This window comes from Lepus europaeus, chromosome 3 (assembly GCF_033115175.1).
Source record: "Lepus europaeus isolate LE1 chromosome 3, mLepTim1.pri, whole genome shotgun sequence".
Taxonomy (NCBI): Eukaryota; Metazoa; Chordata; class Mammalia; order Lagomorpha; family Leporidae; genus Lepus; species Lepus europaeus.
The window spans coordinates 86,583,196-86,601,624 of record NC_084829.1 but is presented as its reverse complement, the minus strand read 5'-3'; the positions used below and the strand labels follow the sequence as shown (position 1 = coordinate 86,601,624).

The window sequence follows — 18,429 nt, the reverse complement described above, 5'->3', positions numbered from 1 at the left end:
CTCTAGCTGACTGCTCTCTGCAGACTCCGTCAGTGAGGACTGGGGAGCCTGTTTGCTGCAGCACCCCCAGCCCAGAGCATTTCACACCGTGTTTGATTTCTTTGCAGAAGCAAGTTGAAGAAGAGAAGGAAGATGAGCAGGAGGAGGAGGGGTTGGACACAGAGCAGCAGGTGGCAGAGGCTCCTGAGAGGAAAGAGCATGCCTCGTGCGGGCAGACGGGGGTGGAGAACATGCAAAGTGCACAGGCCATGGAGCTGGCTGGGGCTGCGCCTGAGAAGGAGCAGGGCAAGGAGGTGAGGGCTCTCCCTGCCAAAGCCAGTCGCCTCTTACGTGGTTCCTTCTCTCTGAATTCACATTTTCATTAGAAGTAGTTGGTCTATATGTGGTTTTTGTTCTTGTTGTTTGTTGACATCTAAGATTGTCTCCTATTCTTTGAGAAAATGATTATATACTTATTTTTGTATACCTCCAGAATATTTGTTCAAGGTTATACACATGCACACACACACCCAGCATATATATGTATTATGTGTATATAAATATATATGTGCATATATATATATATAAACACACGTATATAGCAAATGCCTTCATTTTGCCTTTTTTCTTTTCAAGATTTATTTATTTATTTGAAAGGCAGAAGCTACAGAGGGAGAAGCTTAAAAAAAGATTTATTTGAAAGGCAGAGAGAGAGAGCGAGCAAGATATCTTCAATCAGCTGGTTCACTTCCCAAATGGCTACAACAGCTGGGGCTGGGACAGGTCAAAGCCAAGAGTCTAGTAGTACTCCATCGGGTGGCAGGAACCCAAGTACTTGGACCATTATCTGCTGCATCACAGGGTGCACATTATCAGGAAGCTGGATCATAAGCAAAGGCAGGAGTTGACCCCTGTCACTCTTATATCGGATGTGGGTATCCCAGATTCTGGCTTATACCATTGTGCCACGACACCCACCCCTAGGCTATAGTAAAGTGGTATATGCTTAATAAGAAAAAGTGTTTAGCCTTGTAGTTCTCAGTGGGAGAGTCAAGTTCATGTATTTTAGCTCCCAAGAAAAGAAAGGTGGCCCGTGGACTGCCTACAGCACAGTGCTGCTCACAGTGCCTTCCTTTGCCTTGCTCCTCCCTAGGCCTCTAAATATGCTCATTTATAAAGCAGGGCACTTCTTCTGTTCCTCGACTAGTCATGATGTGTTCTGATGTGGTCTCAGTCTAGGTTGTGAGCATGCTTTGGGAAGAACATTGAGTGCCAGAGGGCCTGCTGGTTGCAGTGGTGATGCTGGGAAAACTGCAGCCTCTGAGCCCCAGTTTTGTGATCAATAACAGTTGTTTATACTGCTTAAACAGCCCCACCCTCATCGTTCCTCAGGTGCCCGTTAGGAACTAAGTATTTTCCTTACCTCAGCAAGCCCTATGAGAGAACTGATGCTCTTCTTGTTATCTTCTCCATTTTCTGTTGGAGGAAAATAAAACTCACTCAAGTTATATGACAGCCTTAAGAGTGTACACTGGTTGATGATGATGCCTGGTTTGTAATGGAGGTCTGTTCTGCCTTTGGAGTAAGACCTAAACAGTCCTTGAGGCAAGAACTAGTCAGCTTTGCAAGGAAAAGATACCTGAGAGGGTACTGCGGCTTCAGGTCCTGATGCTTCTCTTCCTGCCAGCAGGAAAGAGCTCGGTCACGGCTGAGTTCCAGGCAAACAGCCTAAGGCTGTAACTCTGAGATGAGCTCAGTGGAGACTGCAGTTTAGTGCTCAGTGCAGCTTAGTAACTGGTGATGGGCACAGCCTCTTCCTTCTCATTTTCTTACGTCTTGAATTTCCTAGGAACATGGGAGTGGAGCTGCAGATGCAAACCAGGCAGAAGGCCACGAGTCCAACTTCATTGCCCGGCTGGCTTCCCAGAAACACACCAGGAAAAACACACAGGTTTCTCTCTCTTCATTCGAACTCGGTTTGTTGCCTGCATGTCAAAAAAGATGATATAAATGTGGTTGTTAAAAAAACAGAAAGCCACACTCCTGGCCTTGGTGAGCAGCCCAGGACTGTGGGGTTTCCCCAGGGAAATCCACCACTTGGGTTCATTGCTGTGGAGCTGAGAGTCAGGTGCTGTGTGCTGCTGCTTCGCACCACCAGTCTTACTCTTGTCATGATTTTTTTTTTTAATTTTCAAAAATTAGGTTTTCTTAATGGGGTGTAATTTGTGTACATGAAATAGTGCTGAGAAGCAGTCTCCTAAATGAGCCTATGTGCTATCCCTGTCCCCAAGCCACCCAAGGGACCTTCCCCAGAGCAATTGGGTGTTGTCTATTTTATCTTCTCTCAGAGCTGTTCTCTTCACGTGGAACATCTGTGGACATAATGTGTGTATGTACGTGTGTTTCCTTGCTTCTGTGACTTTATTTCAGATACGAAAGTATATCACAGACACATGGTTCTGTTTAAGCTTATAGAAGCCCCGTTCTGCATTGAATTCCATTCTTGTGTGGTTGTACCCCTTTTACCTAATATGTGCCTTGTGTGAGTCTTTCTGTCATTACAGATAGAGTGCTGTAGTGAATTTCCTCATATCTCCCACAGAGCTTTAAGAGGAAACCTGGGCAGGCTGACAATGAACGTTCCATGGGTGATCACAATGAGCGGGTGCACAAGAGGCTGAGGACTGTGGATACGGACAGCCCCGCCACTGAGCAGGGGCCAACGCAGCCTGAGGCCCAGGTGGAGGATGCGGATGCATTTGAGCACATTAAACAAGGCAGCGACACGTACGACACACAGACCTATGGTACGGTGAGGGCGAGGCTTCTCCTTCAGCTCACCAAGCTCTGGAAACTTGGGCCGTGCAGCTCTTAGTACAGACCCTGTTAGCTGGCACAAGGGATGGCCTTTAGAACGGTTTTGTCTCTAGTAAGAAAAATAGGATAAATCAGATGATTTCTCTAATGCAGAAATGCAGCTTGTTTTGGGTATAGGGGGATCCCTGGTTTACTATAAATTCTCGGGGTTGCTGGGTTCAGTGTCTGCTTTTGAAATACCCTAACAACTGGCCACTTTCAAACTGAACTCAGGGTGTCTTCATAATGGACATTTTGTCGCTTCTAGGTAGTCCCTGCACTGATAGGAACTGTGAAATTTTGAAATACGTGTTTTCTGCACAAGTGAGAAAGGGAGGGAAAAAAAGTCTTGGTATGAGAAGATAAGTAGTCAGTCTAGTTTTTTCTTTTATGACTTCTCTTTGTTTCATTCATATGTAAACTAGTATTGACAATATCTACCTGTGATGATAGCACAAAAATGATGGCTCCGCAGTAGGCTACTTTTTTCTCTGTCCCTTCTAGCAAAAATAAAGTAGCAGTAATAATAAATACCATGTGCTGAGCTTTTGCCTTGAACCTTCAATTTATGTTGATGGAATTCCTCAAATAATCCTCCAAACTAGGATCTTTCCATTGTAGAGGTGAGCACAGTGAGGTCAGAGGCATTTAAGAACTTATCAGAGAACACAGTGCTGGGATTCCCATGTTGGTCTTTCTTTGCCCTGTTTTATACTCTTACTCAGTTCTGAAGAAACTAATTTACCCACAGGTTAGTAATATAGGATGCTGTTTATTTTGGTTCATCTTCTGGTCATAGCAATAAAAACCCATCAACCCCCCCTATTTCTGTGGTTACATGGATAGTTATACCACATCCTAACTTCTTTAGGAAGTAGAGAACAGTTACATCTGTAGTGTAGACAAGTGTCCAAGCCACATTGCTGGTCAGTGGCAGAACCAGCATGAATAGAATTTTGGACACTAGAAAAGATAGAAACCATTGACAGATCACTGCTTTGTTCTGTAAAAACCTAAGCTTTCTTTGTGTGTGCGCACACATTCATTGCCGGCAGATGTGGCCAGCAAGGAGCAGCAACAGATTGCAAAAAACTCTGGGCAGGATCAGGAAGAGGAGATAGAGGATACCCTTATGGACACAGAGGAACAAGAGGAGCTCAAGGCAGCAGATACGGAGCAGCTAAAGCCTGAGGAAGTCAAGTCCAGGACCACAGCAACCTCCGGTGAGTCTTGTGTTTGAAGACATCCCTTCTAAGCTCTCTGACGTAGAGCAGTCAGTTATCTTGTACTGTTGTCTAGCCTGTTCCACGTCCTAACTCATGGCCTTGCTGAGTTATCTGCCTATAATTGATTATCTTTTGGTTGGAAGCAGAAAGGTGGGGGAATGGAGGAGTGGCAGGATATCCTGGAAATTTGAATTTCCAACAAAATCCCATCTGTCTTTAAAATGGGTAGAAGAAATTAGATTAGTACACATTTTCCACAGTTGTGATGAGAAACTTTTTATTTTGGAAACGTTTTTCAGTTTTATAGAAGTGTAGCATAAAGTGCTATAAAATATTAAGAGATGGAATGAGAAAAATGCATGTGAGGAGATAGCCAGTTTCCATATCATGGCTAATAAAGCTCTGTTACAAGGCAGTTCATTTCTAAAAGAGAGCACATACATTCAGCAAATTAAAAAGTAACTATCAGCAGTGGAATAAATGCAAATTCAAAAAAAATTGCCAAATGCAAAGCCCTTTGTTTTGTCTCTGTCCTTAAGAGTGTTAAACACTATTAATTCCTGGCAAATGGAACACTGGTTTTCTTTTAGTTTTCATTTTTATCAAAATTCTAAGTGCACGTAGTATAAGATTAACAAGACTTAAGATAAACTACAGTTCCAGAACAGCCACCTTCAACATCAGAGTGCAGAGGAGGTGAAATAAGGGAGTTTGAATTGGCCGTGACTGTTGGAGAGAGAAAAACATGTTGAGGAGTGAATGAGTGGATGAGTGAAGCTTCATTCACCGTTAGGCTTGATGCTGAAGCTTAGCCTTGATGCTGATACTGTGACAAAACTCTGTCCTTACATGAAACTAGGCTTTGATGAAATGGAAATGGAGACACAAACAGTTAAAACTGAGGAAGATCAAGACCCCAGGACAGACAGATCCCACAAAGAGACAGAGAATGAGAAACCAGAGAGGAGCCGAGATTCAACCATTCATACAGCCCATCAGTTCCTCATGGACCCAATTTTCCAGGTACTGAACCTCTCACGAATTCCTGCTTTAGTTATTGACAAAATGGGTGGGCACTGTGGCACAGTGGGGCAGGCCATCATGTAGGATACGTACATCTTATGTAGTAGTGCCTAGGATCAAGTCACACCTCCACTTCCTATCCAGCTTCCTGATAATGTGCACCGTGGGAGGTAGCAGGTGATGGTTCAGGTACTGGGTCCCTATCGTCCACGTCGGAGACTCAGATTGAGTCTGGGCTCCTTGCTTCAGTCTAGCCTAAGCCTGGCTGTTACCAGCATTTGGGGAGTAAATCAGCAGATGGATGATTTCTCTATCACTCTGCTTTCCAAATAAATTAAAAGGTAATTAACAAAATGGAATTTTACATTGCTTGAAAATTTTTGTCTTTAGAAAAGTCGAGTTACAGAGACAGAGGTCTTCCTTCCATTAGTTAACTCCCTAGGTGGCTGCAACAGCCAGTGCTGGGGCAAGGCTGAAGCCAGGAGCTTCTTCCAGGTTTCTCACATAGATGGCAGGGGCCCAAGTACTTGGGCCATTCGATTCCAACATTGCAAGTGGTGGCTTTACCTGCTAGGTAAAATGCTGGCCCCTATCTTTAGAACTTATGGAACGTCTTGTTGTTTTGGAATATCAAGTCCTTACCAAAATTTTTAGGAGCACTATTGGTGTGACGGGTGTTCTTTAAGCAGATGACACCCCTCCAGCAGTTAGTGCCCTGACCTGTCCTGCTCTCATGTCTTTATGTAAAGAGCCTTCGGGACAACTGGTGAAATAACAAGAACTTGGGCTTACTGTGTGCATTTAGGAAGAGTTGACAACTGAATTTTTTATCCTAGTAGTTTGACCTGTGGCAATACAGATTAATCAGACATTTTCATTGCTTATGACTCATAAGTATTTTGTGTTTTGTCTGCTGTGGTGGATTTATAAATTTTAAACGTTTCCTTTACCCATGCTATCTCTAAAATGAGAAGCAGAAGAATGGTTGTCTGTGGTCATGACGTTGCGCCATTCAGTTTGCTTCTGTTATGAGTCTCGGCCATGAAGTATATACTTTGAGTTCGTGCTGCAGGGAGGAGGCAGCCAGTGAAAAGTTGGTGATCTCAACCTGGCCACCTCTTACCTGTGGGTTTTTCTTCTCAGCCCTTTTTAAAAGATGTCAGTGAGCTAAGAGAGGAGCTGGAGAGACAACTGGAAACGTGGCAGCCACACGAATCTGGAAACCCAGAAGAAGTAAGTCACAGGCTTTTCCTTAAAACGGCTTGTTTTTTGTTGGTAAGATACAACAACTTAATAGGTTCTCAGCTCCAATTACTTTGTAAAAGGGACTGAGCACATGGAGAATATAATTGGAATCCTGAAGCCCAAGTGTGTACAGTGCTGGGTGCCTGCTTTGCCACTAGATGTAGCTAGCTGATGAAAGTGGAGGGAAACAGATGTGTTTAATTCCTCTAACTTCTGTTGCTGGCTCTGTAATGTGTGATTGGAAAAACTGGGCAAAAGTGTGTGCCGTGCCGTCCTGAAAACAGGCCATGTGGACCACTGTTGGCTGACTTACTGTGGCAGTATAGATTTACCAGGGGTTTTGTTTTTAATGCCTTTGCATACTTGTTTGTGTGTACACTCTGTATTGATTATCATCATTCCCACCATATGTGTGTATTGAGTGTTGTGCCATAGTTGGCAAACACGTCATGGGACTTTGTGTCCCAGGACATGAGCACACATCTGAATGAATTAACCCTAGGGATTTGCCCTTACTTGTCACTGTCACTTTTGTGGGCTCTTAAAAGTCTTGTTTCGAATCAATGGCTATATTTGCTTCCACTTGGATTCCTTCTGCACTTACCTCTGCCTCTTCTTGGTGGGTAGACTTTACCCCTTGTGATTGATTTGAATAGGTGTTGATTTGGTTGCGAATTCCAGTAATGACCTGCTTCATTGTCTCAGACTTTTCCACTTGGAACTGTGGGTTATGGCTTTAGGGGCAGGGAAGACATTCAGAGTCATGAACCAGCAGCTTGCTGAGCACAGCTCTCAGGTGCTTCTGTTGAGAAGGCTTGGGCCCGTTTTCTGTTGCTTTGCGTCAGACTTTTGACCTCTGTAATGATGTGTGACTGGCGCTGACATTCGAAGGGTAATTTATATCTTGTCACAGGAGAAGACAGCAGCTGAGATGTGGCAGAGTTACCTGGTCTTAACTGCGCCTCTTTCACAACAATTATGTGAACAGCTTCGTCTCATATTAGAGCCTACCCAGGCAGCCAAACTCAAGTAAGTCTAACCCATTAGAAGTCCTTGTATGCCTGGAAAAGATGACAGTGCACCGATTCTGTTGAGCTTTGCACCTAACCATTTATGGTGCTGGCTTCTAGGTTGCCACTTTTGCCGTAGGTGTTATATATGTCTTTAAGATTTACCTATTTATTTGAAAGCCAGAGCCACAGAGAGAGGTCCTCCATCTGCCCGCTACGGTCAGAGCTGCACCACTCTAAAGGCAGGAGCCTCCTCTGGGTCCCCCACATGGGCGCAGGGGCACAAGGACTCGGGCCATCCTCCACTGCCTTCCCAGGCCACAGCAGAGAGCTGGATCAGAAGTGGAGCAGCTGGCCGGCGCCGCGGCTCACTAGGCTAATCCTCTGCCTTGCGGCGCCGGCACACCGGGTTCTAGTCCCGGCCGGGGCACTGGATTCTGTCCCGGTTGCCCCTCTTCCAGGCCAGCTCTCTGCTGTGGCCAGGGAGTGCAGTGGAGGATGGCCCAAGTCCTTGGGTCCTGCACCCCATGGGAGACCAGGAGAAGCACCTGGCTCCTGCCATCGGATCGGCGCGGTGCGCCGGCCGCAGCGCGCCTACCGTGGCGGCCATTGGAGGGTGAACCAACGGCAAAAGGAAGACCTTTCTCTCTGTCTCTCTCTCACTGTCCACTCTGCCTGTCAAAAAAAAAAAAAAAAAAAAAGAAGTGGAGCAGCTGGGACTCAAACTGGCCCCACATATGTCTTTGCAATGATAGGTCCAAATCATAGAACAGAAAAGAAAGACTGTAAGGCCTCATATTCAATGCAGTATTTTTAAAAAGTAATGTTTGTGGAAGAATCTAAATTTTTTTAAAGTTTATTTGAAAGGCAGAGAGAGGTCTTCCATCTGATGGTTCATTCCCCAATTGGCCACAACTGCGCCAATCCAAAGCCAGGAGCTTCCTCCGGGTTTCCCACACAGTTACAGGGGCCCAAGGACTTTGGGCCATCTTCTACTGGATCGGAAGTGGAGCAGCCGGGTTTCGGAACCGGCGCCCATATGGGATGCCGGCACTTCAGGCCAATGCATTAACCCACAGTGCCGGCCCAGGAAGAATATAATTATTGCCTTGTATATGTCCAGTTTTTAGTCCTCAGTTAAGTAACACCTTGTTGTGGCAAGTTCCTGGTTATTTGGGATTACTGGTTTTTGTCCTTAAAGAGAATTCTCAGGGATGGCCAGTTGGTAACTAATCTGTGTTGCTGTTGGGGCAAATTCAATAGAGGAGACTACCGAACTGGGAAGCGGCTGAACATGCGGAAGGTCATTCCATACATCGCTAGTCAGTTTCGGAAAGACAAGATTTGGCTTCGGAGGACCAAGCCCAGTAAACGTCAGTATCAGATCTGTTTGGCTATCGATGACTCTTCTAGTATGGTGGACAACCATACCAAGCAGGTAAGCAGAAGTGGATGGCAGTTTGATGGAAATTACCAACAAGCCACCCAAAGGTTTTAAACAGGATCTGGCAAAAAGCCGTTTTGAAATTCCAGCTAACCTGTTCTGAGAGTGTGAGAAGACCAAAGATTCAAAGGGTTCAGAAGGGTACTTTCAACACATCTTAAATATAGGTCTTTAAGTCATTTTATTAGATAACCCAGCCAAGGCAATTGCAGGTGAGACTTAAGTTGATAACATTGTATGCCCCACAAATGATGGTATAAATATCCAAATGGCCATTGGCAGAAAAGCGGTTCCCCACTTCTGGTTATAGAACACAAAGCCTAGTGGTGCTTACAATAATTGAAATTCTAAGATTATGCTGTCATTCATGCAGGTGGTAATGAAATATTTTTATAGAGTTCTCCAGTTTGATTTTACTACATACGGATGAGTTTTAAGTTTGGTTTTCAAATCTGTTACCCATAAAAAATTACTTTTTACAGTCTTCCCCAACCCCACCAAAAGGAAAAACAATGCATATTTAGGGAGTATTAGAGCATTATTTCTCAAGATCACTTTTAGTAGATGGTAGCTAGAACAGACCATTCCTACCAGTGTCATGAGTTCTGGCATTTGTGGATGCTAGGCAGGACCTCAGGCCACCACTGCCTCTGGGTTGATTGTAAATACAATAGCCTCTGTGGTGCTATTCACTAGTGCTCTGTATAAAAAAAGAATTGTACATATGAAATACATGAAACTTATATAAAATATTTTAAACAGATTTAGTAACATAGTGATACTATCCTCCTTCTCCTATTCCCTTTCTTAATTTTTACAGAGATCTACTTTCAGTTTACTTAATGATTGTAAGGTTAACCCTGCCCTAAGTAAGAGTTCAACAAATAGTATGAAGAAAAAAAATACTGTTCTTCAACAGAAGAGACAAGGCTGAAAACAATCATTGAATCTCAAAATGTCCATTTCACTCCAGTATATTACATTTTAGGTACTCTCTTAGTTACCCCTCATCAGGGAAAACATGCTATCTATCTCTTTGGGACTAGCTTATTTTAAGTATAATAGTTTCTAGTTGCATCCATTTTGTTGCAAAGACAGTATTTCATTTTTATTTTACAGCTGAGCAGTATTCCATAGTATAAATACCATAACAAAAAAGAACATTTTTTGTGGCGATGTCGATGGAGAAGATTGACAGGCATTAGGTTAGAGGATTTCTGATTTCTTACCTCCTTAACTTTGTATTTCATAGCTTGCATTTGAATCGTTGGCTGTGATTGGAAATGCTCTCACCCTCCTGGAAGTGGGTCAGGTCGCAGTGTGCAGGTAAGGCTGGCTTTTTAACCTCACTGGGAAAATCCCTTTCAAACACTGTATTGTTGGAATTATTTTTTGTTGTATGATCAGAACAACTGTACTGGGTTTTTGTCTCCCAAGTTTTGGAGAGTCTGTCAAGCTGTTACATCCCTTCCATGAGCAGTTCAGTGATTACTCTGGCTCCCAGATCCTACGGCTCTGCAAATTCCAACAGAAGAAAACCAAGATTGCTCAGGTAATATGAGGTCATCAAACGTCTTCTCTAGTTTATTTTATATATATATATATATATACATATATATATATATATAATTTACTTATTTGAAAGGCAGAGTTAGAAGACCTCGCTCTTGCTCTGCCTCTCTATCTGCTGCTTCACTCCCCAGCTGGTGGCAATGGCCAGAGCTATGCTGATCTGAAGCCAGGAGCTTCTTCCGGGTCCCCCAAGTGGGTGCAGGGGCCCAAGGACTTGGGCCAACTTCTTCTGCTTTCCCAGGCCATAACAGAGAGCTGGATCAGAAGTGGAGCAATCAGGACTCGAGCCGGCGCCCATACAGACTGCAGTCAGTGGCTTTAAAAACTGTGCCATTCTCTAGTTATTCTTAAATTGGAATTGGAGAGGTGTAATTTTTAGAAAGCCCCTAGCCCCCAATATGGTACTAGGACAAGTAAAGTTTACAACAGAACAGTGCCAGGCCTCAACCTATTTGCCACTAGAATGGAAGCCTCCTTGGCATCCTCTGTAAATCAAGACATGATGACTTTTTCTCAGTTCCTTAAACATCACTGTGACAATGGGAAGAGAGTTTAAATTTCTAATTGTCTGGTTTAGTTCCTAGAATCTGTAGCCAATATGTTTGCAGCCGCCCAGCAGTTCTCACAAAGCACCAGTCCAGGTAAGCTGCATTATCTCCCCTTTCCAGGTTCCTTGCTTTATCTCAGTGTCCCCATTGCATGACATGTAAGGGAGGGGCAACAGGTATCAGTGAAATTTTTTACTCAATCATTTGCTCAGAAATTTCTTTTTTTTTATTTGACAGGCAGAGTGGAGAGTGAGAGACAGACAGAAAGGTCTTCCTTTGCCGTTGGTTCACCCTCCAATGGCTGCTGCAGCCAGCGTACCACGATGATCAGGAGCCAGGTGCTTCTCCTGGTCTCCTATGCAGGTGCAGGGCCCGAGCACTTGGGCCATCCTCCACTGCCTTCCCGGGCCACAGCAGAGCTGGCCTGGAAGAGGAGCAACCGGGACTAGAACCCAGTGTGCCGGCGACACAGCCGAGGAGCAGTGGAGGATGGCCCAGGTGCTTGGGCCCCTGCACCCGCATGGCAGACCAGGAAGAAGCACCTGGCTCCTGGCTTCGGATTGGTGTAGCACCAGCTGTGGCGGCCATTTGGGGAGTGAACCAACAAAAGGAAGACCTTTCTCTCTAACTCTGTCAAATAAAAAAAAAAAAGACGGCTACATAATATTTTAATAACAAAAGAAAACACAAGAGGACATAATTCAAAAAACAGCTTAAACAATTGCTGTTGCTTTGGGGTTTGAAACTTTCCAAAATCTCAGGCCTGGCTATGTCATGGAGAAACTTGGAAGTAAGCCAATCACACCTTTCAGCACTTGCTAAACTTCCAACAAAGCCAGCCTGCCCCCAGCACTATTATCCTTAGCTCATTTAATTAAGGACCCCTTCTGTCTATGCTGAGACGTAGTTTCAGCGATCTGGTGTGTGTACATATATAACTTATATAAGGTGAACAAATTTCATGTATTTCACATATATACAAATTTAGGAGCATAGTGATACTTCCCACCCAATCCTTCCTCCTCCTCTATTGTTTCTTTTAAATGTTTGCAATGACATACCTTCAGTTTATTTTATGATCATAAGCTTAATCAACAATGGAAAGGAAAAAAAAATCACTGGTCTTCAATAGTAGAGATCATCAGATCTGAAAATGTCAATTTTGGTCATATACATTACCTTTTTTGTACTCTGGTTTTAATACTTTAGGCCATTTGTCATAGCTCAGGTGGTTTTGAATTTTTGACTGTGGGTTTCCATTTTATTCCCTTCATCATGTGTTCTGCAGAAACTGCACAACTCCTTCTGATAGTCTCTGATGGACGAGGCCTTTTCCTTGAAGGCAAGGAAAGAGTCCTGGCGGCAGTGCAGGCCGCTCAGAATGCCAACATCTTTGTCATTTTTGTTGTATTGGACAATCCCAGCTCTCGGGTAAGTGATTACTAAAATGCCACATTTTCTTGAGATAAAGGGATTCCTTTCAGTTTATTGTGTCTGAAATATGGCCTGGATGGTGTTCCATCATATTGAGAACTAGCATTCACTGTGGTCTGAGACTGAGAAAATACTTACCAAGTGCCTAGAACAATCTTGACAATAAGGCAATGAGGTGGGAGATTTACTGTGTCTTCAGAGACCATTCTCTGGGTCATAACTTCCCTACGAATGGCCATGAAAATTGGCCCTGAGCACTTTGAAATCCAAGACAAGCCCCTTTCCCAGCAGCGAGCATCAGCCAGCTTAGTGAATATGCTCTATGTGGGAGGCATTGTCTCTGTAGGTCACTTCAAGTCCTTGATGGCAGCATGAAGATGCAGTGGGAATTATTCCAGGCAGAGAATGGCAACACTATTGTAGGAAAGCACATTTTCTAGTCTATTCTCTTCTTCCCTTCTCCTGGAAGGAGTGCTCAAAAAAAGGCCTGCCTCTGACTTAGGTATAAGACATAAAACTTGTCAACAAAAAGATCATAGAAGAGCTAAACAAATATGCTGATTGAGTTTTCCTTTCTCTGTTAATGTCTTGTTGACAGGATTCTATTTTGGACATTAAAGTACCAATATTTAAAGGACCTGGAGAGATGCCTGAAATCCGATCCTACATGGAGGAGTTCCCATTCCCGTTCTATATCATTCTTCGAGATGTGAATGCACTTCCTGAGACTCTCAGTGATGCCCTCAGGCAATGGTTTGAGTTGGTGACGGCCTCTGACCACCTATAGAACAGAAAGAGTGGTCCAGAGTGAGACTGTATACATATTTAAACTACACAGTGTCACACTTCGTGCCCAGATGCTTCCTTTTGGACAACTGCTTCTGAACGCAAAGCTCCAAAATGTGATATTCTTTTGTCTTAGATCTAATTTATAAAAATTTATCCAACAGCTACAAAAAATTGTGCTGCAATCTATGTTTTTATTATACAGTATGATCTCAGAGCTTAGTTTTTGGACTCACACTCTTGCCTGGGCTAAGTTTCTTACAACAAACCTGCGGCAGTGAAGGAGCAGCAGGTGTCACTCTGAGAATTGAGACAGAGCTGCCCTCCCTATGTTAGCAGCCTTGGCCAGAGGAGAGGCTACACTGTGGCACTGCCTGCTTTCCCCCATAGGGGCCCCTGCCTCTATGAGCTCTGCCTTGCCAAACCCACCCAAAACTACTTATTGTGAAAGGAACTACCTTCTCCTTGAGGACAGGAAATGTGTGTTGTGTGTGAACTCATAAAGCAACCAGGCATTATGGGACTTCAAGCAATCAGCAAAATGAACCTTGGGCCATGTGAAAACAAAGTGGCTGTTCTGTGTCCTTTACTTTTGCTGCTGCAAGAGACTATGCAATGATGGAGAAATGGCTTTCTCTTTATTTCATCCTCTCAGTGCCATGGTCCCTATTGTTGTAGTAATTTATTTCTTTAGTTCGTTTTAACAGTTAAGGAGAAAATACCATTCCTCCCACTGCTTTTAAGCTGGACTGAGTCTGTCTGTCTTTGGAAAAGAAATGCTGTGTCCACAAGAACTAAGCAGCTCCAACCCCAACCCCTAGTCAAAGGCAGTTTTTAAGTTGGCCAGAAAGCAGTGCTTGAATACTTGAAACCATGTGTCGTGTTCTATTTAATATTCTGTCAGATGTTCTTTTGTAGGCAACATGCCATGATGTGTTCATCTGCCCCCTCCGTTTCCAAGTTACACTGTGAAACGTGCCACCCTTTTGAGGTGGTCGTCAAAGGCAAATTGTTGTTTGACCAAATGTCCTAAAGCATGTACCTGAAGTTACAGCACCATTATTTTTTAATTCTGAAAAGCTATGCAGCTTATATTCTGAAAACTATTAAAACATATACCCCTGTTGGTGTAATTTGTGACCATTCTTACTGGAATACAGCAAAGGACTGCGAAAGGCATTCCTGGGTTGAGCTGGTAAGGGCTTATTTCTCACTGGTGTTCCTGTCCACTCTGATGCAGAGAAAAGGGAGATTTGGAGGCACACTGCGATGCTTCACAGAGACTCTGCTACACGATGACCTGTCACCATGCCTCCATTCACATTTCCTTAGTGCCGCTTAGTGGGGAAAGACAGCAACGTCATGACAATGAAGCAGTCTGTTCTGTCTTTAGTCAGCAGGTCTATTATCTAGGATATAGTTACTTCCCAACTGGTATCCCCAGAATGATTCTCTCGGCCCCGAGATATTTCATGGGGTCTTAAAGAGTAGGAATTCCAGTAAGCAGGTACTCTAGAGTGCCATTTTCAACTGGTGGGGGTCCCTGGTACAGGGCAAGACGTACAACATCCCTGACACTTACTGGGCTCTAGGCTGTGCTAGGGCTTGCAGGGATGGAACTAAATCAGCCTCCATGTTAATTCCAACTGCTGACATTGTGTCCTTCCTCCATCCCCAACGACCCAGTCTCCTCAGCCAGAGAAGCTCTGACATTTAAGGAATGGGCAGCAGAATACAAGTGCTCTGTCAGGTTTTCCTTCTTACTTTGGACAACTTTCACCATCTCATGGTCTCAACCATCATCTAAGCAAAAGGCCTGCCCCCAAAAATCTACTCAAGAATCAAGGCTATGTTTTGGCAGTCTCAATTCTGTTCAAATGTCTAAAACACTACTAGATGCCAGACTCTTCCAATATATCATGTTCAAATATGACACTCTGAATTCTCCCTCCACAAACCTGCTCTCCAGTATTCCCCGTCCACACTGACCACCTTTCACAGCCACCCTTTATAAACTTAGATCTCAGCCTATGCAGCCACCTTACTTTCCTTTCTCTCCATCCAAACCCAAGTCAAATTAGTTATCGTGTCTGCTCTATTGGACTTCTATCCTCTCCTAACCTGGACTACTTCAATAATATTTGATTTGTCCTGCATTTTTCCTTGTTTCACTTCATCCTGCTCACAAGTAGAATCTCTCCAGTTGAAGACTAAGCTCCCTCTGGTGAGGCAGGTACTGTGCAAGCTGCTGCCTGTGACCTGAGGTTCTTCCTGATCCTTCCCTTCCCTTCCAGCATCCCTTCCTTATCTGAAAAGATCACAGCAAACCAGAGTTCCTGGAATCTGCCAGTCTTCCATGAGTTGATGGAAGTTCTCTTAGCTACAATGCCTGACAAACCTAGCTTGGATAAGCCCTCCATAAAGAATGAGCTTCCAGGCTATAATAAACCTTGACATTTTTTTCTAAGCGCTACATTGGCCTTAGGAGTCCAAGGACAGGGAAGATATATGGCTCAAGACGCAATTACCTGTGTCTAGCACAAGTTTCTGGATAGGAGGAGAAATTATGTAAAAATCTGTCCTTACATACTAACACATAGACCCAATGCATCAAAATCTCAGTAAAGACCCTAAGATGGGGGCTGGTGCTGTGGCACAGTGGGTTAATGCCATGGTCTGGGAAAGCAGAAGATGGCCTAAGTCCGTGGGCCCCTGCACCCATGTGGGAGACCCGGAAGAAGCTCCTAGCTCCGGATCAGTGCAGCTCTGGCCATTGCGGCCAAATGGGGAGTGAACCATTGGATGGAAGATCCCTCTCCCCCCCCCCCCCCGCCTCTCCTCTGTGTAACTTTCAAATAAAAAAAAAAATCTTTTTTTAAAAACCCTAAGATGATTGAGACGAAAGTAACCTGCAAACATTTCTAAAGGTCACACACACCAGTAATAGCAGATTCTGAGAGGCAACTACACAGAGTCCTGTAACATACAAAATATACTTGCGGGGACTGTAATGGTAAGAAGGTCCAGGCTGAGGACATCAGATTCCAGTCAGTCCTAGTGCATGTTCGAGTGACCCTCCACCCCTCGGCCAAATGCTTCAATAAAGCACTTTGGTCTTAAAAAAAAAAAAAAAAAAAAAAAAAGGAGTTTTGGAGGCGGCAAGACGGCGGAATAGGCAGGGAGCACACTTAGTACGGGTGGAGAGAAAGTTTAATATAAGTGGAGATACTGCAGGGTCAAGGAAGAGTAGGGGAAGAAACAGCAGAGGAAACTCTTCCGGAACTAGTGATTCACAGTGGACCTGCGTGGAGAGCGTGGGAGCCCAAGTTCGGGACACCAGCGGCAGACTCAACGCACCAGCGCTGGAACGCGAGGTGAGCCGAACCTCCATAGCCCGAGATACCAGCAGGCAAGCGGAAAGAGGAGGCTAGAGGGAACGAGGCTTGAAACTTCGTGGGGAAAAGTTCACCAGGCTAACTAGAAGAGAGAGAAAAAAAATAAAAAAAGTGACTGATACGGACACAAGTTTCTCTCTCTCCGCTCACCTCTCAAAGGCGAGCAAGACAGAGCAGGCGCCATTTTGGACATACGTCATAAGCAGGGCGACCTCAGGTCTGCACCAGCCCTGAGCCTAGCAGAAAAACCTGACTCTGGGGGGAGGGGTGAAATAACAGGAGATTAGCATCTAACTTGGCAACCCAGTGGGAGACTGCAGGAGAATTGGAGCCCACACTGAGGGCAGCAGAGATTCCCTGTGTGGTCCTTGGGAAAGAGCTTCCGATCTCTGGCTCCTGTGGGTATATCATTTGCCTGCTAACTACCTCCAATTACGTTCAGCTGTGCGGAATTACTTCCCTTTTAAATCAAAAAAAGAAAGATTTACCACACCTAACCTGGGAGTGTCATCCTTGACACACCCTCAACCCTGAGGAACCAAACACAGCTCTCAGTCCACACTCATCTCAAGCCTCTAAGGCTCCACTGAAAGCAGACAGTCCACTTAATATAGAGCCATAGTGTAACAAGAAAAAACACCACAGTGAAGAAACCAAATATCTCCAACATGCCAAACAACAAACGCAAAAACCAAGCTAACAAGAACAAGGAAGACACTATGACGCCCCCAAATGAAAAAGACACCCCAATTCAAGACTATGAAGATGATGAGATCGAAGAAATGCAAGAAGCGGATCTCAAAAAATTGATAAGAACATTAAGAAGTTCTCAAAAACAAATTCTTGAACTACAGAAATCCTTCATGGACAAGATAGAAAATCTCTCTCGTGAAAGTGAAATATTAAGGAGGAATCAAAATGAAATGAAACAACTAGTGGAACAAGAAACTCTGATAGTGACTAGAAATCATAATGAAATGAAGAGTTCAATAGATCAAATGACAAACACATTAGAGAGCCTTAACAGAATGGGCGAAGCAGAAGAGAGAATATCAGACTTAGAAGACAGAGAACAGGAAAGGAAACAGGCAAACCAAAGAAAAGAAGAAGAAATTAGAAATCTAAAAAATACTGTCAGGAATCTACAGGATACTATTAAAAAACCCAACATTCGGGTTCTAGGAGTTCCTGAAGGCATGGAGAGGGAGAAAGGATTAGAAGGCATTTTCAGTGAGATACTAGCAGAAAATTTCCCAGGTTTGGAGAAGGACAGAGGCATCTTAGTACAGGAAGCTTATAGAACCCCTAATAAACATGACCAAAAGAGATCCTCACCACGACATGTTGTAATCAAACTCACCACAGTGAAACATAAAGAAAAGATCCTAAAAGGTGCAAGAGAGAAACGTCAGATCACTCTTAGAGGATCTCCAATTAGACTCACAGCAGACTTCTCATCAGAAACCCTACAAGCTAGAAGGGAATGGCGAGACATAGCCCAGGTACTAAGAGAGAAAAACTGCCAGCCCAGAATACTATATCCTGCAAAGCTCTCATTTGTGAATGAAGGTGAAATTAAGACTTTTCATAGCAAACAGAAACTGAAAGAATTTGTTGCCACTCATCCTGCCCTGCAAAAGATGCTTAAAGATGTGTTACACACAGAAACACAGAAACATGATCACCAATACGAAAGAAGGTAAAGGAAGGAAACCTCACAGCAAAAGATCACAGGAAGCTCAATTTCTCTTTGACATAGAATTAAACTCTGATGCTCTGTTAAAGCAATGTGTTAAAGTAATCTATTATGTTCTCTTGATGTCTGTTAAATTCTAATTGTTCAAAAACAGCTGAATTTTTATTAAGAGCTATGGGTTATTGAAATATGTGCTTTTTTCAAAAATTTGAATA

The 18,429-nt window shown here is 43.9% G+C and overlaps 1 protein-coding gene across 1 annotated transcript in view; it reads left to right on the top strand.

Moving 5' to 3' along the window:
- MDN1 (midasin AAA ATPase 1) overlaps positions 1–14,240 on the top strand; it is a 177,356-nt gene extending 163,116 nt beyond the window's left edge. The window contains exons 90-102 of the mRNA XM_062186507.1: positions 108–293; positions 1,829–1,930; positions 2,582–2,786; positions 3,891–4,058; positions 4,921–5,084; positions 6,228–6,317; positions 7,243–7,358; positions 8,603–8,777; positions 10,036–10,109; positions 10,221–10,335; positions 10,933–10,996; positions 12,192–12,334; positions 12,936–14,240. Of these exons, the coding sequence (XP_062042491.1) occupies positions 108–293; positions 1,829–1,930; positions 2,582–2,786; positions 3,891–4,058; positions 4,921–5,084; positions 6,228–6,317; positions 7,243–7,358; positions 8,603–8,777; positions 10,036–10,109; positions 10,221–10,335; positions 10,933–10,996; positions 12,192–12,334; positions 12,936–13,124 (1,791 nt within the window). The 3' untranslated portion in view covers positions 13,125–14,240. The remainder of the gene's footprint in view (positions 1–107; positions 294–1,828; positions 1,931–2,581; positions 2,787–3,890; positions 4,059–4,920; positions 5,085–6,227; positions 6,318–7,242; positions 7,359–8,602; positions 8,778–10,035; positions 10,110–10,220; positions 10,336–10,932; positions 10,997–12,191; positions 12,335–12,935) is intronic.
- Positions 14,241–18,429: the final 4,189 nt, after the last annotated feature.